The sequence below is a fragment of the Peromyscus leucopus genome, chromosome 8b (assembly GCF_004664715.2).
Source record: "Peromyscus leucopus breed LL Stock chromosome 8b, UCI_PerLeu_2.1, whole genome shotgun sequence".
Classification (NCBI taxonomy): Eukaryota; Metazoa; Chordata; class Mammalia; order Rodentia; family Cricetidae; genus Peromyscus; species Peromyscus leucopus.
Genome location: NC_051086.1, coordinates 84,966,320 through 84,988,169, shown reverse-complemented (window position 1 = coordinate 84,988,169; position 21,850 = coordinate 84,966,320). Strand labels below are relative to the sequence as shown.

At 47.2% G+C, this 21,850-nt stretch overlaps 1 protein-coding gene across 3 annotated transcripts in view; it reads right to left on the bottom strand.

The window, feature by feature from the left end:
* Positions 1-21,850, bottom strand: part of Pitpnc1 (phosphatidylinositol transfer protein cytoplasmic 1) — a 284,159-nt gene that overhangs the window by 137,221 nt on the left and 125,088 nt on the right. For 2 of the 3 annotated variants that reach the window (XM_028865230.2, XM_028865225.2), the window contains exon 2: positions 3,347-3,495. In XM_028865230.2, coding sequence (XP_028721063.1) covers positions 3,347-3,495 — 149 coding nt within the window. Of the gene's footprint in view, positions 1-3,346; positions 3,496-3,728; positions 3,828-21,850 lie in introns of those variants that run through there. The other variant, XM_028865227.2, reaches the window with a different exon arrangement.

Here is a 21,850-nt window from a genome sequence, read left to right as displayed (position 1 = left end):
ATCAACCAACCAGGAAAACTCCCCTTCCCCTTTCTCAAAAGCAGATCCTGGCCCTCTTGAACAGAAAAGAGAGGCCTGGAATATCTGTCTCATCTTATTATAGATGAAAACATGATGCCTTGTTGAGTACAACTAGGTCACACAGTACCATCCCTAGCAGCAAGGATGACTGGAGAAGGGACTGGACATTTCAGCTTATTTTGCCATCAAAATTAGACTTTCATTATACCTACCCCTATAAAATGATCACAAGTTCCCTTAGAAGTTACTCAATACTTGACCATATCTCTGGAGGTTACTTTTACATTTTGAATATTTATACTTGCCTTAAAAAAGAAAAGAAGGCTAGGCATGGCAGCCTTTATGTCTTTAACTCCAGCACTTAGGAGGCAGAGACAGGCAGATCTGTAAGTTCAAAGCCAGCCAAATCTACATGGTAAGACCCTGTCTCAAAAAATAAAGAGTCAGGCAGTGGTGGTGCATGCCTTTAATCCCAGCACTCTGGAGGCAGAGGCAGGTGGATCTCTGTGAGTTCAAGGCCAGCCTGGTCTACAGAGTGAGTTCTAGGACAGCCAGGGCTACACAGAGAGAACTTGTCTCAAAATACAAAAAAGAAAAAAAGAAAAGAAAAGAAAAGAGAAGAAAAGAAAAAAGAAAAACCAAAAAATCTGAACAAAACAATCAACATCTCTCTTCCATCCCTAAATCACATTAGCACCTTGGAGTATTTTCTTCATTATAATAAGGGCTCTTTAATCTTCTGTTATCGTCTATTGTCTTGATGCTACAAATATGCCACAACTAGTCATTGCTTGTACCTTTACAGCATTCCATGCTCAGTCAGCTCTGCCCACGTGTTTACCAATGCCTTCTACAGGCCCTTCTTTTTTCTTCAGATTCAACTCTGTGGAAGTATCTCTGTTAGTCGCTCTTGCTTTTTTAAAAGACTTTAATTGTTCTTTTTAAGCACGTGTGTTTCTATGTGCATGCAGGTGCACTTGGCCGTGGAAGGAGGAGGAGGCTGACCCCTTGGTTGTGAGCCACCTGACAGGGGTATTGGGAACCGAATTCTGATGCCCTTTTAACCCCAAGCCATCTCTTCAGTTGGAGTCTCTCAGCCTTCGATGGTCATGAACCAGGACGTATACCCGACTCTCAGTTCCAGCTCCCCATTTGTGTAGGCCTGGGGCTACATTTCCCATCCCTGTATGGGTACAAAACCCCTACCCCCAGATACCAGGGCCTACAGTGGTCCTGATGTCTCCCAGCTCCCAGGGCTTTCGCTCGCTGGTCCTTTTCCCATCCTGGTTCGGGTTCCCTTCTAATTCTAGGACCTAAGGACCTCCCTTCCTTTGTTTTAAGCTTGGCTTTATATTGTTATATTTCATCCTGTGTTTGTCATAGGAAGTGGGGGAGGGTCAACACTAATCTTTCCAGTTACTATTACTGGAAGTGCACATATTCTATTTATAACGCATTTCCTTCTCCTTTAAAGTAAATATCATATATTTTGATAGAGAAAACAGACATGACAGACAGCTGGGGATGTCTTCTGCTTCAGCAAAAGTTATAAAGTTTCTAACACTTTTCTTGATTTGGGTGCATAGGGAACAGTCCCCAGGCAATAACTTAAGCAGAAATGCAACTGTAGCTGAAAAATGGAATTTTCCATAATTTCTAATTTCCCGAATGTTCTTCACTTCTCCTTGCTCCTCAGACATGATTCCTTAGGGGTACCTGCTCCTGTGTGTTTGACACCCTCCACACTGAGAGGACCAGAGCAGAATATCTAGAAATCTGTCTCTAGCCATACCCAGGGCCCAGGGACTTAAGCAGATAGACACTTGGCTGGGGCTTGAACTGCTTCTAAAGCATGGGAACCCACAGCTTCCAGATGGTTGGGGTCCATCTCATTTGCACATCATCGGCCTGACTCAAGAATTCCCTGGTAGTGTATCCCCAGGCTGTTGAAAGCCCAGGGCCTCACTGTCAAGGTACTGGGTCAGAAGACTGCCACGCACTCTGCTGACGAGAGTCCAAGTCTCTTGTGACAGAATAGTCTAGTTCAGCCTTTGGGAGAGTGACGTCTCTAAATGTGGCCCTCGCTCAGAAGAAGATGAGCACATTCAAGGCACTGAGGATAGGGGACATTCACAGAGAGGCCAATGAGTCAGGGGAGCTGTCCAGCTAGTGTGTCAGATATGTCTCTCCACAGTCACAAATGAGCCAGAGGACATGGCAGGGTGGGCTCGTGTGTGTGTGTGTGTGTGTGTGTGTGTGTGTGTGTGTGTGTGTGTAAATATACTGTGGAAAAGCTAATACAAGGCTTATTTGCTGAGCAGTTAATTTCAATAAAATATATTTCATATATGACTACAAGTATTCTTTGTGTGTTTTTTGTGTTTGTGTGTGTACATAAAGGCAAGAAGTCAATGTGAGACATCTTTCTCAACTACTCTCTACCTATTTTTTGAACACAGAGTCTCTCACTGAACATGGAGCACACTGATCTGGCTAGACTGGCTGGCCAGTAAGATCCTGGAATAATCCTGACTTTGTCTCCCCAGCACCGGGAATACAGGAATCTCATGCTGGTGCTGGAGATCCGAACTCAGGCCTTCATACTTGCATTGCACACCCCCCAACCTTCACTACAAATATTCTGACCTAGAAAAAGCACTGAAGAGAAAAGTAACGCCTGAGCCAGGTGGTAATGACACACACCTTTAATCTCTGCACTCGAGAGGCAGAGCTAGGTGGATCTCTGTGAGTTCAAGGCTAGCCTGGGCTACAGAGTAAGTTCCAGGAAAGGCACAAAGCTACACAGAGAAACCCTGTCTCGAAAAACCAAGAAAAAAAAGAAGAGAAAAAGAAACAGAAGATATTTAAAAATACATTTTGCAAAGCACAAAACATAGCCTGGGTCAGTGGTGGTTTCTAACTTGTCCAAAAGGGAAATAATGACCACAGGAAAGGTGGAGTCCCTTGGGGAAATGGTAGCCACCTTAGCAACCATGAATCGCTCTGGTCACTTGGTTAGTTTTTTTCTGGGGACTCCTGGGTAGTCATCTGACAGTATGTGGAAAATCTATTAATCAAGACCCATAGCCACAGGGGCTGCGGGTCCAGGCCTCTACTATATCAAGCCACAGCCATTTCTTCTCCCTAGTTAACACTGTCCTGGGAATGGATCAGATTTCCTCTGACGTCATCAAAGGTAGCATCAAGAAAAGCCTCACATTCTCCTGATGATTCTGGTTTTGAAGCAATAATATTGGCAGCTGTCAGGGTGGCGTTATGGCTTTCCAGTGACCTTACCTCATGGTGGCAGGAGGGAGGGACTTACCTGTTGAGATAGACTCGCTTCTCAGTGAACTGCCCATTGCCATGGTGAGGGTCCTCAAAGGGCTCGTTCTGCACAACCTCCACCCCTTCTCCCCGGTCACTCTGCTCGTGACTGTGTTTGCTGATCATATACAGCTGTCCGATTTTGTACTGCAAAGCAAACAGAGAAACGGAGACAGAGTCAGCCCCAGCTTGCCTCTGATGAATCCCCACACTGCCCTCCAACAACAGGACGCACAGCAACTAGTCACATCTGCACCTTCTGCTGAGAAAAGCCATCAGTCATTTGGGTCTAAGGTGACTGTCCTTGGATCTTGGCAGAGAATTGGCTGTGAGCAGAATGCAGAAGCGGGTGTTCCTGTGAATAATATAAGCAGCCATACCAAGCGCTCCCTGGGGCTCTGGCAGTCCTGAAGGCCCATGCTGAGGGTGCAGAAGCTGGGAACTCGAGTCTGCCCTGCTTTCCATTCTGGTCATACAGGGTTAAAGGGGGTAGGTGTTCTATTTGGCTTGGCCAAGGGCAGCCTAGGGTGTGTTATTTCTGTCCTGGCTTTCTAGCTAATTGGCAACATTTCTGGGCACAGGGATTAACTGTCACTTGCATCTTCTCCTGCCTAGAAGAGCAGTTCTCACAGGTGGCTAGACAGGATCCTGAGAAAGGTTGGTTTTGTCACACTCACTCCAACTTGGTCTTGCTATTTTTGAGACAGATCTTATGAAGCGCAAGCTGGCCTCACACTCACCATGTAGCCAGGGGCGACATTGAAGTTCTGCCCCTGCCTCTGTGAACTCCCAGGTCCTAAGATTACAGACGAGCACCATCAAGCCTGTTTTATTCAATGCTGGGGACTGAACCCAGGGCTTCATTCATGCTAAACAAGAATTATTGTCTTTGATTCTCTCTCTCTCTCTCTCTCTCTCTCTCTCTCTCTCTCTCTCTCTCTCTCTCTCTCTCAAGCCCACACTGGTCTGAAACTCTTGTCAATCCTGCCTCAGCCATTCACTCACATGAGCCACTAATGCTAAGTCCCCCAGATGCTTAAAACACTCCAAATATCCACATCCCACAACTAAGATCCTGAGTTCTAGAAGCCTGTGCCACACTGAGGAACATCTCTGGTATGTCTGTATCATTTTCACCCAAATGCACTAACAGTGTGGGGCCTCCGGAGTCCAGAAGCCACATGTCAACGCTATGATCGTATCATGGAGCAATCCAGGACTGAACTGTCTTCTTTCCTATCTTCACCCCCAAGTTGTCCACCTCTCTCTCCTGCCTCTCTCAGAACTCCAGGTCTGAACCTGTGAGGTGGCAGCGGCTCAGTTCAGCAGATAAAGCACTTGCCGCAAAGCCTGACGACCTGAAACCCACGTGACAAAAGGAGAGAACGGACTGGTGCAGGCTGTCCTCTGGCCTCTACACATGTGCTCTGGCACTTACACCCCACACAGAACCCAAAAAAATAGTACATTAAAAAAATGCAGGAGGAGGAGAAGGAGGAGGAGGAGAAGAAGAAGAAGGAGAAGAAGAAGGAGCAATAACAACTCATAATAACCAAACCAACCAAACAAACCCCAACCCAAAGCCAGCAGGTATTTTTCCCTGGTAGACTTCCAATGTGGCAAGATGAATTGGATGCCATACTCTGTGTGGGAGGGGGGATGGGGCAGGAGGAGAGGGGTATAACTTTTGTATGAGGGACATTTCTGCTCGGGTCAGAATTCTGCTTGGTCATCTTTACACACTCAGTATGAACCAGCACACAAAGTCACCACCTCCAAGGCCTGAATTTTGGGCCAGCTAATGAGGCCCAAAATTCCTCAAAGGGCCCTGGCTAGCAGAGATGCAGAGCCCCTGTCTGTGTGCCAAAGATTAAAGAATCTATGCTAACTTTTAGAGGCAACTGAAATGTTCAAGTCAGCGTTGTGGTTGGTTTCAGAGCTGAGAGATCTCTTGTTGCAGGGTCCCTCTTTCATGCTGAGGCAGAGAGTCTGCAGCCAGCTCAAGGGACCAGGCCCAGTAACCATGACAACGAATCAGGCTGCTGGCTGGATCTTCTCCAAGGGTTATGCTTCCTATCTGGCCACAGTACTGTCCAGAACGAGTCTGTGTTTAAAATGCTTTTAATGTGTGTTTGTGAACTTGGGAGGGAAGGCGTAAAGATAAGCACTGGGAGGGCACAAAGGAGGCCGGGAGCGAGATCCATTTTAAAAAATGAATCAGAGACTCAGAGGCTTGACCTGGCTTCCCCTCGGTCCACTATGGCTTTTACTCTTGGTTCCCCAAAACTAACAAGGACGTCCTGCAAGGGTGAGGAAGCTATACCTGTGAGATCAATGCTCTACTTTACACGAGCTGAGGGAGGTGCAGATGTCAACGGCAACTGTTGGTACTTGGTGCTTAAAAACTCCATGGGCACAGACAGTGAAATATTACGCAGCCACAAAAAGGAAAGAAATGTCAATGGTGAAGCCGCTTAATGTATATTATGGGTTGAAGAGTTTCCCCCTCCTGGAGTTCAAAGCTTGAAATCTCTTGGTGGGATCATATTTTAAAAGATGCCATTAGGATAGGCTTTCATCCAGTGTGACTGGTGTCCGTACACAAAAGAGAAATTAGGGAAGAGACAAAGGGATATGGAAAGATTGTTTGAGGAGGGGGTGGCCTCAATAAGCCATAGATGGGGCCCAGGGAGACGCGCCCACACCAGAACTTCCGAAAAGGAACGCTCTGCTCATGTTCCGATTTTGGTTCTGACCTCCAGGCTCAGGGGACAGTGAGTGGCTCCGGTTGCCTCCCCAGTGCGGCCGCTCTGTCAGGCACATCTAAGGAAGCAGCACGGGGCCTGGGCCTTCTGTCACACGGCGCTTGCGCACAAGCATCAAGTCCCGGGCGCAGACCCCAGCAACCCCGAAAAGGCTGAGCATGGTGGCATGCACCTGCACCCCCCAAGTCGGGAGGTAGAGACAGCGGATCCCTGGTGCCTGCTGGCCAGCAGGTGAAGGCGCTTGCCACACAGGCCGGGCTTCCGGGTTCCAACCCTGGAGCCAGTGTAAGTGGGGAAGGAAAAGCGACTCCATAAAGCTGTCCTCCACATGCGTGCCATGGCACAAGCACACACAACAACAACAACAACAACAATAATAATAATAATAATAATTTTAAAATAAATAATCTAGAGAGATTGAGGGAGATACTTGATGTTGACCTCTAACTCTGACTTCACCAAACACAAACACACACCACATACCACATACACACACAACACACCATACCACATACACACACACCACACACACACACACCACACCACACACACACACACCACACCACACCACATACACACACACCATACACACACACAGACCACACCACACCACACCACATACACACCATACCACACACACCACACCACATACACACACACATGCACACACACCATACACACACCATACCACATACACACCACACCACACACACACTGCACACATGCACACACACCACACACATACACACCATACCACACACACCACACCACATACACACACACATGCACACACCACACCATACACACACCATACCACATACACACACACCACACCACACACAGACCACATACATACACACTACACACCACACCACACAAATACCACATACACACACACACATACACACACACACACACACACACACACACACACACACACACACACCCTAGTACCATCGGTCCAAAGTAATGAAACGTTCTGGGTAGATGTGCTAGATACACCTTAGGAAAACACTAGATGCTGCTGGACTGTTCCCTCTAAAGGAATCATTTGGGAGGTAAGAGTGGAACTTGGCCACAATCCTAGCGCACCCAAGGCCCAGACCTGATCTATAGCATTGGGGGTGGAGGTCAGCTCACAATCCCCCACTCCAGGGATCTACAGTTCGTTAGTGGTTGCTAGGGGAAGGAAGAGGTGTTTTCTACAATGTAAATAACCCCTAACTTACGCTCCTGTAAGCAGCCCAAATGAAGCCTGGACTACCAAAAGCTGGGGGTGGGGTGGGGTGGCACATGGACATGAAGATAGAAGGGGAACTGGGGAGGGGGGAAGAAGAGAGGATCACAGGAGATAATTATGATCAAAATGCATTACACACATGCAAGAAGATGCCATGTTATATAAAATCAATACACATTTATAAAAATGTTTAAACGGTTAATTTCATGACCTGTGGGTTTTACCTCAAGTTTTAAAAGAAGTGCCGGGTCTGACATCACCACCATTCAAAGTCCTGCCAAGGTCTCTCACTGGAAAGCTACGAGAAGAGCTGCATCTACCCGCACACTGTCTCTAGGAGCTCTGACCCACTCACGTAGAAAAAAAATGTAGGGTGCCAAGGTCAATGTGCGACACAGAAAAGCCATTAGCCAGACGCGAGTCAGCCTGACTGGGCACAGCTCAAGTGCTTCCTGCTTCAAGAAGATGGATCCGGGCAAGGCAGGGGCAGCTGATTCACAACAGCCAGCGGGGACCAGCTGTCTGGCTTTATTGATCATTCCAGTGGCTCCTCAGGGGCCAGCCCAGGGCAGGCACCCTCAGGGGCCAGCCCAGGGCAGGCACCCTCATGGGCCAGTCCAGGGCAGGCACCAGCCTGAGCTCACGATGACTGTGTCAGTCTGGGAGTTGGGGGATACCCTGCAGGTGCTGGGGGCGGCAGGACACTCAAGCTCAGATTCAGATGGACAAGGGCTCCATGTCTATCCCTTCCTTCCCTCCAAGGAAAAGTAAGCCTGGTCTGCGGGCATGGTCACCAGAGAGGGCCACCCAGAAGTAGTCTGTTACCATTTTATTATCCAATTCTGCTTTTGACTCTCAGACATGAGGTTCAGTTCCCAGCACTCACATCTGGCAGTTCACAACCACTTATAACTCCAGCTCCAAGGGACCTGACACACTCTTCTGGCCTGCACGGGCACCTGCCTGTCTGTGCAGATATATTCACATATACACAAAAATAAAAAGAAATCTTAAGAAAGAAAAGCCACCTCTGGGGTCAACCCAGACCTTTGACATTTTGACTACAGGGCAAGAGTTAGGAAGCTTACTCACAGGGACACACTAAAGGCCAAACCACTATGGTACAGCGTAGTGAGGGTACTCAGTGGGACTTTGGGGGACTAAATAGTGCCAGACTATGGGATTTCATCCTGAGGAGGTCTTCCCTTTTTTCCACACTCATACAAAGCCCCACATCTAAGTCAGCAAAGACACCACGCCCAGATCACTACTTCCAGACAAATTTAATGTTGGATAAGAAACTAAAAACAAAGATGTGCGGGAGGGCTCTGATGGTATTACGGCCAGAGGACGGATCACAGAAATGGCGTCGCATAGCTTTATGGACTGCCAATCAGCCCTGACTGATGCTTGCTGTTACTTTCTAATACTCACAATGAGCCAACCAGGTGGGGACCAGCTGATGAGGAAACCCAAGTCCAGAGAGGCCAAAGAATGCCAGTGCTTTCTTGATTCATGTGTGTATACACGCATGCGGAGGCCAGGTCAGCCTCAGGTGTCTCTCCTCAGGTATTGTTCATGCCCATTTGGCTTGCCAAATGGACTAGGATTGCTGGCCTTTGAGCCAGAGGGATCTGCCATCTCTGTCCCCCTGCCCAGCACTGAGATTATAAGAGCATGCGGATGAGTCTGGCTTTGGAGCTTTGGTTTTGGGGATCAAACTTAGGCCCACCACAAGCACTGTACTGTTTGAGCCAGCTCCCCAGCTCCTGTCTTTAATAGGTTGATCGCTTAAAAAAAAAAATCTAGGCCTCAATGTGATTTAAAGTGTGTGTGTATGTGTGGGGGGGGGTGTTACAGGAAACCATGCCTCTGTCCTTTGCCATTTAGGAAGACGTCTAACTGAAAGATCAAAGTTGCCTTCCCTGTATGCATATGGCACAGTAGTGCAATTAGATTCCATCTCTGGAGAATCTATTGTTCTAATTCCGGAGTTTGGGTAATCATCATTACAAGTAATCAGGATTAGAGGCAGCTCCCTGCTACAGGCTGGGTCTCTGAGTGAGCTATCATCTCAAGAGTGACCCCCAATAATTATCTCCACAGTCGGGAACATCACAGGGATCCAAATCTTTCCTATTTGTGCCCAGCGCTGTACATGTGATGGTGCCACAGAGGAGGGGCCAAGGCAGAGCTGTGGAATGCGCCTAGAGAAACCAAGATGTCATGGGCTCACACTGTCCTAACTGTAGGACTGAGTGCCATTGTTTTATCTAATGTGGTTCAAGCCATGAGAGAGAGAGAGAGAGAGAGAGAGAGAGAGAGAGAGAGAGAGAGAGAGAGAGAGAGTGGGAGGGAGGGAGGGAGGGGAAGGGAAGGGAAGGGAAGAGAGAGAGAGAGAGAGAGAGAGAGAGAGAGAGAGAGAGAGAGAGAGAGAGAGAGAGAGATCCAACCAGGACTGGTGGTCCATGGCTGTAATCCAAATACACAGGAGGGCTGAATAAGCTAGACAGTTTAATATCAACTTGACACAAGCTAAAGTCATATGAGAGAAGAGAACCTCAATTAAGAAAATGCTTCCATGAGATCTGACTGTAGGCATTTTCTTAATTAGTGATTGACAGGGGAGGGACCAGTCCATTGTGGGTGGTGCTATCCCTGGGCTGGCAGTCCTGGGTTCTATGAGAAAGCAGGATGAGCAAGCTAAGAGGAGCAGGCCAGTAAGCAGCTCCCCTCCATGGCCTCTGCATCAGTTCCTGCCTCCAGGTTCCCGCCCTGTTTGAATTCCTGTCCTGACTTCCTTTGATGATAAGCAATGATATAGAAGTGTAAGGCAAATAAACTCTCTCCTCCCCAACTTGTTTTTGGTCATGGTCTCTGCAGCAACAGAGACTCTGATTAAGACACTGAGACAGGAGGATTAAGCAGTTCAAGGCAGCCAGAGCTGCAAAGTGAGAACGTGCCTTTAAAAGGGGGGTGGGGTGGGGAATGGTTCAATGGGCAAAATGTTTGCCAGCCAAATGCCAGGACCTGAAGTCAGATCCCCATGGAAGATGACAGGCAGAGATAAAAGACTTCCCAGAAGTTAGCGAGGTATGTGAAGGTGTAACAGTAAGAACGCCTGTCTCAATAAAGGGGAAGAGTGGGGACCAACACTCCGGGTTCTATTGACCTCCCTATGTACAGCATGGCACACACAAACAGGTACACACACACACACACCATACATACATAGATACACACAAAGATATTTTGAATCAAATAAATAAAATTTAAAAGCAATCTCCAAGCAAAAAATTCTAAGTGTGGTCAGGAATTATCGATGGAATGCCAATGAAAAGCCTGCAGGTGGTAGCACACGCCGGGTGGATCTCTGTGAGTTCGAGGTCAGTCGGGTCTACAAAGTGAGTTCCAAGACAGCCAAGGCTACACAAAGAAACCCTGTCTTGAAAAACAAACAAACAAACAAACAAAAATTCTCAATTGTACCTTTGTCTAAAGACACATTAGACCCCAAGTTTTAGGTGAAGAGAATTCCAAGCTGCCTGCTAAGTTTCAGAAGCCCACAAGGACCACTTTCCAAGCCCATCACTCCAAAGAACCAAGATGATGCCATCAACCAGTACCTGTGTCCTTCTGACTCCTCTCTCCACTAGCCCAATCACAATGGGTCAGGTGGGGGCAGTAAGCATGACCACCTGCAGATTGCCTTACTCACTGATGACAAGACAGGATCATGTGAGCCCCATGGGAGCAATTAGAATTTAAACCTACTCTACCCTTTACTGTCAAGACGATGGACGCCGCATAACATAAGCAGAAAAGTTGCTGTCCACCCAGCTGAACATTCAATCATGTAGCCTTCCATCCATAAAGTGTGCTGGAGTCCTGCTATGGCTGCTCGCTCTCCCCTCTCTCTCCCTCCCTCTCCCATCCTCACCCTCCACCACATATATATATATGTGTGTGTGTGTGTGTGTGTGAATAGAGGGAAAAGCACATGTTAATATAATTGCATTCTTTGTATTGTTCATATAACTCTTAATGCCTTTTATGAACCCTTTCTTCCATCCTCTTCCTTTCTCAGTACATGAACCACAACGCATGATGGAGCAATGGCTTAATGGAACCCACTAAAAGAACTCCGGAAAGATTCAGTCCTCATAACCCCCCAGGAATCAGTCACATTGCTAGCCTTGTGCCAACTGATGATGCCAACGTTGACATTGCACACAGGGAGGAGGTATGACAAGGGTGCACGTTCACCACCAAGTCTCAAAAGCCAGAGGCTACGGCTGTCATCTGTAACTCCACAGCGCAGCCAAGACGCCAGGTGGAATGCCCTGCTATGTCACTGGGAAATTATGTGCTGACATCTCCTTTCAAAGAAAGTTTTATTGAAACACAAACATGTTCACTCATCCTACAGCCTCTTTTCTGTCTATGGCACATGGAGTGGTTTTAAGAGACTTGTATGTATGGTTCCCAAAGTTGGGAGGCCCTTGCTCTATTTTCCAAGTTCCTAGCCTGGTCTAGCCTCGGCTCTCTACCTAGTGGCTATCTACTTGGTATGGGATCCACTTGATATATACCTGTCAATACTGAACATTTGAAACATCTTGGGTGTGTGTGTGTTTTTTCTTCTATTTTCTTTCTTATTTTGTTTTCTGTGTGCATGTGTAGAGTTGTTGTTATTCTTGTTTAAAACAGGGTCTTGCTATGTAGCTCTGGCTGGTCTGGAACTCACTATGTACACCAGGCAGGCTACAAACTTACAGAGACCCGCCTTCCTCTGCCTCCTGTGTGCTGGGATTAAAGGCATTCGCCACCATGTCTGCCTCTGTTTTGTTTGGATTTAGACAGGATCTCATGTAGCCCAGGCAGGCCTAGAATGAACTATATAGCTAGCTATATAGCCAAAGATGACTCTGAATTCTTGATTCTCCTGTGCTGAGAATATAGGGATGTGCTGCCATGGCTAGGGTGAATATATTTTCTTAACCAGAAAGTTTATGAACTATGGATAGGATTCCCTCCCTTGAGAATTTAGCATGTGACCTGAAACTGCCATCACTGTTAAATGCACATGGGATTGTAAAGACCCACAACACCAAAGTGAAAAAAAAAATGTTTGTTGGGAGTGATAGACTCTAATTATAGCAACTGGGATTTAAAAGGAGCCCATGTTACTATATCAAGCCTTGCGGGGAGGTGGCTAGTCAGGCCTCAGGGTCTGACTAAAAGGGTGTGTGGTTCCAAGCCTGATGAAGAGCAGGTCATCAAGGAAGCTATTGGAGAAACCCTCCCTTCCTGGGGACCAGGCATTGCCTGGGCCACCAGAGAGGTGATAATTGTTTCCCCCATAGAAAGCGCCTGGTTGTCAAGATGAAAACACGGAGCAAGTGTCCTCATTCTGCCTCTGACTTAGCTTCGGAACCCGAACAGGATGTTTGTATCTCAGCCCTATTTTGCACTCGTCAAAATGGGAGTAATAAAACCCCTCACAGGGCACAGTAAGAATCAAATGAGAGAAGAAAAAAGAAAAAAAAAAAAAAAAAAAGAAATCACAAATTCAAATGCTTCATAAACCACAGGCCTGGATACACACTGCTCCAGCTGGCTACAGCATGTTCTGCTTGGTCCCACCGGTCCTGGCCCTCTTACACCAGTGCTCAGAGAAGCATGAGAGAATGGGGCACCTGCCATGGACCAGAAACCAAACCAGACAAAATCCAACACCGACCCACCCCAGGCACAATGCACACACCTAGCCCTTCAGAAGATGAAGGCAGAGCTTGAGTTTGGCCGACACAAGCATGTGGGCATGCCACTGGATGGACAAGGGAAATGGTTAAAAGGTTGCAACTCAGGTTGTGTATAGTTGTGTGTGTGTGTGTGTGTGTGTGTGTGTGGATGGGTGGATGGGTGGATGGGTGGGAGGCTGTGCATGTGCCATGGTGGATGTGTGGAGACCAGAGGACAACTGGTGGGAATTGGTTCTCTCCTTCTACCATGTGGGAGAAGCAGACTCAGGTCACCAGGCTTGGCAGCAAGTGCTCCTACCCAGCGGGCCACTTCACTGGACTGGTTATATACTTTTTAATCACAATTTTTATCACTTCCTGGAAAAGGCCTGGGAACATGTCTTTTATAGTCAGTATAGTTCATCCTTAAAGGTGGCCCTCTGGCCATGAAGTATTTTTCATTATATTGAAAATATTTATTTTATTTAATTTTTTTAAAGATTTATCTATTTTTATTTTATGTGTATTGGTGTTTTGCCTCCATGTATGTCTGTGTGAGGGTGTCAGATCCCCTGGAACTGGAGTTACAGACAGTTGTGAGCTGCTATGTGGGTGCTAGGGATCGAACCTGGGTCCTTTGGAAGATCAGCCAGTGTTCTTAACCAAGGTTTTGGGCTGGGAATGTAGCTCAGTTGGTGGAGAACTCGCCGAGCATGTATGAAGACAGGTCTGATTGCCAGCACCAAACATAACTGGTGTGGTGGTGCACATCTGTAACTCCAGTACTGGGAAGGTAGAGACAGAAGGACCAGGAGGCTCAAGGACATCCTTGGCTACACTGTGAATTTGAGGCCAACCTGCACCACATGCAAACCTGTCTCAAAACCAACAAAACCATTTTCAAGGGACAAGGGTCTCCACAGTTTACCGTCTTCACATCTTGGGCTAGAGAACTTGGGTGAAGGTGTTGGGTTTCCACAGTTTACCATCTTCACATCTTGGGCTAGAGAACTTGGGTGAAGGTGTTGGAACCCACAGAACAGGAGAAACCAGACAATTGCTTCGCCCTGGCTCCTGATTCGCCAGAGGAACCATCTGTTCACTGGGTCTAGAACCTCGAGACCACTCACAGGGGCTTTCTAGGGGGGTCACATTGCAGATGCTCCCAAGTGACTGTGCCACGGTGTGACAGTGACCTTGGCCGAAGGCAAACTGAGGAGCTGGGCACAGACGCATTCTGGTCCCTCTAACCTTAATGCCAGGTGCAGGAGCGTGGTCCTTGCTGCCCTGTGACCTTGATATCCCACCCAGCAGCCCCCTCTTCAGCTGCCTCTCAGCCTGGGGTTCTTCCCAGGACAGGCTTTACCCCAAGATCAGCCTCAATTCTCACTTTTTAGGGAAAGTGCTTTACACCTGGTGTGTTCTGCCCAGCATGAGGAAATGATTCACTAACTCTTTTGTCTTCCAGGCTTTGAGATTCTAAGTGTAGATTTTTTCCAGGCACACAGGGAAGTTTTAAAAAAGGGGGGGAGGGGGTGCTGTGAAGTTCTTGGGTGTTCCTTCAGATGTCATTCTGCCAGGTCAATAAACCACAAAAACCAATATCCGATCCCACAAAGAAAATCCAACCCTGGGCTCGGATTGCGGGATATCAGCACACCATCGCATTTATCTTTTCTCCTGGACTTTTATAAGCAGCCCTCAGAGGTGCCTGGCTGACGTAGTGCGTGTGTCATTGCACAAGCATGCAGGGGTGAAAAAGCTGGCAGAAAGATTATAAAACGGGCTGGGTTATTAACACTTAACTTAAAAGCAAACAACAACAACCACCTTTGTGACAAATACACAAGCAACCCTGCATAGGGGTGCTTAACCCAGTCCATGACCTGGAGGACAGAAAAGGGTGGAAGGGAAGAATTTAGGGCTGGCTTTGTGCTGCTGGAGCTTGGGATTATCCCTGCAGTGACCGCAAGGCAACCATTGGGAGGCTTAACCTATCCCATCCAGCACAGGAGTTTTGATGTACTTTATAGGGAAGAACAAAAAAGCATGCATTTACAACAAAAAGAGGCTGGAGAGATGGCCCAGTGGTTAAGAGCACCGGCTGCTCTCCCAGAGGAACCAGGTTCAATTTCCCACACCCACATGGTGGCTAATAACTCTAGTTCCATGGGATCTGGTGGCCTCTTCTGTCCTCCAGGGCACCAGGCACGTATGTGGTATATTGGCACACATGCAGGCGAAACATCTATGCACAGACATTTAAAAAACTTTAAAAAGCACATATTCTGTACAGTCCAAGCTGATGCACATTTAGAGGGCAGTACTCTCTAATTCCAAAGATTCCTTTGACTCCCAGGTCGGACTGAAATGACGTCACGCACACTCAGCATTTCACAGCATCAGCTGAAGTGCCGGGTGTGTCAACCCCTGGCATTTATAATGAGAAGCTGGGAAGTCAGCCATTAGTCGGAGCCCGGAAGAACCATTAAGAGAGCAAAGGCAGAACCTTCTAGAAGGTAAAGTAAAACCACAAGGGAAGCTGCTCTAGAAGAATGTGAGGTTTCTCCATACACCGGCTGTGGGACATTCTGTATCATTCCTTTATGGGTGTGCATGTGTGGCGCATGTGCACTATCATTCTTTTATGGGTGTGCATGTGTGCCACACATGCACACCGGAGACTGCCACTGAGTCTTCCTCGGCCGCTTTCTAAGTTGATGTTTGAGACAGTGCCTCACTGACCCGGGAGCTTACTGATGGAGCAGACTGGCTTTCACTCTTGGGAGTCTCCTGCCTCTGCTTCCCCAGTGCTGGGTTACAGGCACACACTGCCATGTCTAACTTTAAATGAGTCTGACAACCTTAACTCAGGTCCTTGTGCCTACACAGCATGTACACAGTCATCTCCCCAGTGGATCCTTTAAAAAAACAAAACCCAAACCAAGTGTCCCATACATGTTAGACCCCACAGACAATGGAGGCAGATCTATGAACATCGGCCTCCAGGTTGGACAAAGATAAGCGTTTCCTGAGGGATTCTGCCTGCAAGACAAATATGAGGCCACCAGCTGAGGGCTCTCGACACATCATCAGAACTCTCTAGTGATTTGCAGCCAATGTGAAGCAGATCACAACTCCAGTAAATGAAGAGGTCTGCTGACAAGCCTGACCTTTAGCAAGCAAATGAGGTGCTTGTGTTGACTACGGAAGAAAATCCCACAGCCAATCCCAAGACTAGAAAGAAACTCTCAAAACAGGGCCTTTGCAGGGCCTGTGCATCTACTTGTGACGGCTTGTCACTGTTCATCTTAGCACTTTCCCTGCTATCGACTTGTTCCCGAGAGAGATTCATCTGAGACCAGGGTAACGGGGTCTTTCTAGAAGAAAAGAAGCCTTTTCGTGAAGCTATTGGCCCCAGTTGAGGATTTACGAAATCCTCTCTCTCCATGACCAATAGCGTCAACAGAAGTTGTGGTACGGCTAGAAGCAGACGTGTATTTGCGGGCACGTCAGCAGTTAGCTCTGTGTCTAGGCGACCTTGGGAGAGCAGGAGGGTAAACTGAAGGCAAAGAGAAGCACTCGCTGAGTGCAGGTAAGCAATGAACGGCAGGTCTTCGTAGGAAAGAATGGATTCGAGCTTCTCCATGCTATAAAATCAAGATTTCCAGGGTACCTGCAGGCCGTGGAATCGTGGTGGAGCAATCGTGGTGGAGCACGTGGTGTCTTTCAGGTCACTTCCCAGGGACTGTGGAAGAGGGGGTGACAAGTTCTACCTGAAGAGCTAAGCATGGAAGGTTCCAGTGGCCTCCCTCACTCCACTTTGCAGGAGAGACTTGGTTTCCCCAGTCATGAGGGTGTTCATAGCCAGAAAGTGCACTCAGCTGGCTGTAGGGAGCCATTTGATTGTTAATACTGACCATTCATCAGCCTGACAGGATCTAGAGGGAAACAGACCTCTAGACAGGACTGTGAGGGCATGTCTAGACTGCAGTTGTTGAGATGAGAAAGCCATCCTAAATGTGGGTGGCACCATCTGTGGGCTGGCATCATAGATGCCATAAAAAGGACAGAGAGGGCGATGTGATGAGCTACCTTTTGCTCCTGCTGCGACACCTTCCCACCATGATGGACTGTGTCGTCTAGAACTTTGAGCCCAAACAAACTCTTCCTGTAAGTGGCTTTGATGGGTATTTTGTCATGGCAATGAAGATAACTAATACAAACCCTACTCATCATCATCACCATCATCATTACCACCACCACCACCACCACGACCACCATCACCATCATCAAGGTCTAGCCGTAGAGAGCAGGCTAGCCTCCAGCTTGCAATCCTCCTGGAATCACAGGCCTATGCTACCGCTTGCCTAATCATTTTCAATATACAATTCATGTCATTAATTGTATCTAGAATGTTACAGAGCCATCTCTACCACCCATCTGTTGAGGAATATTATTTTAAGATGTGTTACATTTATTTATGCTGCATTTGTTTAACTCTGTGAACCTGTGTTACTTTGCCTGTCTAAAACACCTGATTGGTCTAATAAAGAACTGAGCGGCCAATAGCAAGGCAGGAGAAAGGATAGGTGGGGTGGGCAGGCAGAGAGAATAAATAGGAGGAGAAATCTGGGAAGGAACAAGAAAAGGAGGCGAGGAGGATGCTGGGGGGCCAGCCACACAGCCACACATGGAATAAGAAGGAAAGGAAGGATACACAGAAGTAGAGAAAGGTAAAAGCCCAGAGGCAAAAAGTAGATGGAATAATTTAAGAAAAGCTGGCTAGAAACAAGCCAAGCTAAGGCCAGACATTCATAAGAAAGAATAAACCTTCATGTGTGTGTTTATTTGGGAGCTGGGTGGTGGGTCCCCAAAAAGTAAAAGAGTAAAAAGCCACCAGCACCAACACCACCCATCTCCAGAACTGTTCGCTTATCCTGAAAAGAACCCTTGTGGGGTCGGGGATTTAGCTCAGTGGTAGAGTGCTTGCCTAGCAAGTGCAAGGCCCTGGGTGTAGCACAAATTATTAGAAGGTCTTATTAATAAAAATCAAACCCAGAGCCAGGTATTGGGGTGAATGCTGGAAGATCAGAGAAGCAGAACAAGCCACAGCCACCTCACCTGGCCAATTCCTCAGCTGATCCTGTTTCCTCAAACTGGAAGCCTCTCAGCTGAACTGTGCTGCTCAAAAGCCTAAAAGCTTAATCAGCCCTAGTTCCTGGTCCTCTCGCCTCATATACCTTTCTGCTTCCTGCCATCACTTTCTGGGATTAAAGGCATGAGTCACCATGCCTGGCTGTTTTCAGTGTGGCTTTGAACTCATAGAGATCCAAACAGATTTCTGATTTCGGAATGCTAGGATTAAAAGTGTGTGCTACCACTGCCTAAGCTCTATGTTTAATATTATGGTTGTTCTGTTCTCTGACCCCCAGATAAGCTTATTGGGGTAAACAATATATCAACTACACCTGGGTTCGGTCCCCAGCTGGGGGGTGGGGGGGTGGGAGAAGAACCCTTGCACCTGGTATACAAATTCCTACTTCCCCCACCCCTAGGCCACCCCTTTTCTATTTCCTGTCCCTATGAATTTGTCCATCCAGATGCCCCACAGAAGTGGAATTATGCAACATCTGTCCCTCTTTATTATTATTGTTATTATTTATATTATTATTATTATTAATTACTGTTTTGATTTCAGTGTGTGGCATGGCGCCGTAACATTTCATCATGGTCATCACCATTAGCAGTGTGCATCAGAATTTCCTTCCTTCCTTAAGGCTGAGTAATACTCCCCTGCATGAAGGGGCCATACTGGTTGGCCATTCATCTTCAGGGGGACAAGTCATGTGACTGCCATGAGCCTTCGTGAGTCTGTTTTCTTGTGTTTCTAATAGACTTGAAGGTGGAAAGCAGGAGCCTACAGTAACCCTTTGCTTAACTTGAAATTCTTTATCACATTGTGGGTTTGTTTTGTTTTTTTTCCCTGAGACAAGATTTCTCTATATAACAGTCCTGACTGTCCTAGAACTCACTCTTTAGACCAGGCTGGCCTTGAACTCACAGAGATCCACCTGCCTCTGCCTCCCGAGTGCTGGGATTAAAGGCACGTGCCACCACTGCCTGGCCCACTTATGCTTCTTAAAAAAAAAATTATTCCTATATATTAATTTTCCAAAGGCTTCATTATGACTCTCTCACACACATATGAGATGCACTTGGATAACATTCAGCTCTCCCATAGCCATCCTCATCTGTCTCCCTCCCACTGCGTTCTCTCATGTTAAGTATCTCTCTTCTATCATCACATTCTCTTAAATCTAGATTCTGAGTCTGAGAGAAAACATGAGCTATTTGTCTTTCTGAGCCTGGCTTATTTCCTGTCACACGAAGATCCTCAATCCCATCATTTTCCTGCAAATGTCCTAAGTTCATTATTGTTCAGAGCTGAATAAAATCCCATTGTGTATGCAGCACACCTTTTATCCATTCATCTGCTGATGGACTTTTAGTCTGGTTCCTGGACTTGGGCTAATTTGGAATAGTGCAGGAATGGGCGTGGTGCGCAAGAATCTCTGTGGTGTGCTGACTTGGAATCCTTCTGGTATATTCTCAGGAGTGGTATAGCCTCCACGGTCCTACCTTCAGTGTTCTGAGGAACCTCCATATTGATTTCCACAATAGCTGAACTGAACTTATTTCCACTCTCAGTAGCAGTGAACAAGTGTTCTTTCCCCCTCACCCTCCAGCATTTGTTAAATAATTTTTTTTGTTGTTGTTGTTGTTGTTTTTGGTTTTGGTTTTGGTTTTTCGAGGCAGGGTTTCTCTGTATAGCTTTGCGCCTTTCCTGGATCTCGCTCTGTAGACCAGGCTGGCCTCGAATTCACAAAGATCCGCCTGGCTCTGCCTCCCGAGTGCTGGGATTAAAGGTGTGCGCCACCACTGCCTGGCTAAATGATTTTCTTAAAAACAGTCATTCTGTGTGATGCATCTCAAAATCTCAATGGAGTTTTTCTTTCTTTAGAAAAAATATTATTTTGCACTTGGGAAGTAGAGGCAGGCAGATCTCTGTGAGTTCGAGGCCAGCCTGGTCTACATAGTGAGTTCCAAGACAGCCAGAGCTACACAGAGAAACCCTGTCTCAAAAAAACAAAACATTATATATAATTTTATATGTGCATGCATGTGTGCACGTGTGTGTAGGTGCATGCAGACACACATGTATGCAGATGCCCTTGGAGGCCAGAAGACAGGATCTGCTAAGCCATCTCTCTAACTCCCTCAATGTAGTTTTGATCTGCATTCCCCTGATGGCTGAGGAAACTGATATTTCCCATATATTTATTGATTGTTTATGTTTTCTTTAGAGCAGTGTCACCCTAGGCTTAACTTTTGGAGGACCCCCAAAAACTGCTTCCATGGGGCCTTCCTTTTGTTCTCCCATTGGCCGTGCAGAGGGGTCCAGGTTCCCCACACTCTCATCAGCACCCACTTTCCTTTTTGCAAACCACAGCCATCATGAAGAAGCCATGGGATGCTTTAGGTCAGTTCTGGGTTCTTTTCTTATTGTTATCGTTACATAACCTCTTATTGTTGCAAAGCCCATCTGAGGCAGTACTTGGGAGCCCACCTCCTCTCCTAGGAATTGCCGATGGACCTGGGCGGGGTTTCCACCCAACTATTGCTGTAAGCCAGTAGACATACTTTCCTGAGCTGTGACTCCCCCCCCCCCACCAGGTGTCTCCTGCAATGCTCTGGAGATGAACACAGGTAAACTCCGTGCAGTAGGTGGCTTTGAGGCTGAAAAGGGCCGAACACAATTGCAGCTAAATCAGTCTCTGTAAGGGCAACTCAAGGAGGCAGCTAGGAATTATCACTGTGGGAGTCTGGGGTGGTGGAGGTGGACATGACCTGAAAAGGCAACTGCTATTCCTGCTTCAGAAGCTCTGTCAGGTTGTAGTAAATTATAGAATCACAGCAGAGAAGGCAGCAGAGTCCTCCAGAATTTATGAATTGCATGCATATAACATACTCAAAGAGTTGGGGGTGACAAAGCCACTCTTTTCCATGGAAATCTCCTCCTTCCCTTCCTCATTTTCCCTTCCTCCTCCTCCTCATCATCATCATCATCACCATCATGCACTAGCATTAGAGATGCTGCTCATACATTTTTTCAATAAAACAGCTGAGTGCTTTTTAGCTGATTCCTGAGGTGTGCAGCCGGCACTCGCGTCTATCAGCTTTTCTTCCTCCTGTCCTCTCTGCCCTTCTTCCTTGTCCTTTTCTTCCAGTCCCACCTCCTCCCCTCTCCTTTTGGTAAGGTTGGGAATGGACCCAGGCCTCATGGATGGCAGGCAAAGGGGCCCTACCACCGAGCCCCAAGAACCTTACTGATCCTTGGTACTCTCCATGGTTTTCCTCTGGGCTGTCACTATTCTATTTCAGGCAGCTGAGGCTCTCGAGAAAGTCGCCTTGGAACTGACTTTAAACCCTGCACTAGCTGTTATTGGAGAACACAACTCAATGCTTTTTTAGCTTATTCCCGAGGTGTGCAGCCGGCTCCTGCACCTAATCCCATCATGTTCTCATCACCCCAAATGAAAACCCAGACTCAGGAACTGTCACTCCCCTTTCCCCTCTCTCCCAGACCCTGAGAGCAACTAATCTACTTTCCGTTTCTATGAAAATGCTTGTTCTGGGTATTTCTTACAAATAAGTATACTTTCATGTCTGGTTACCTTTACTTAACGTCT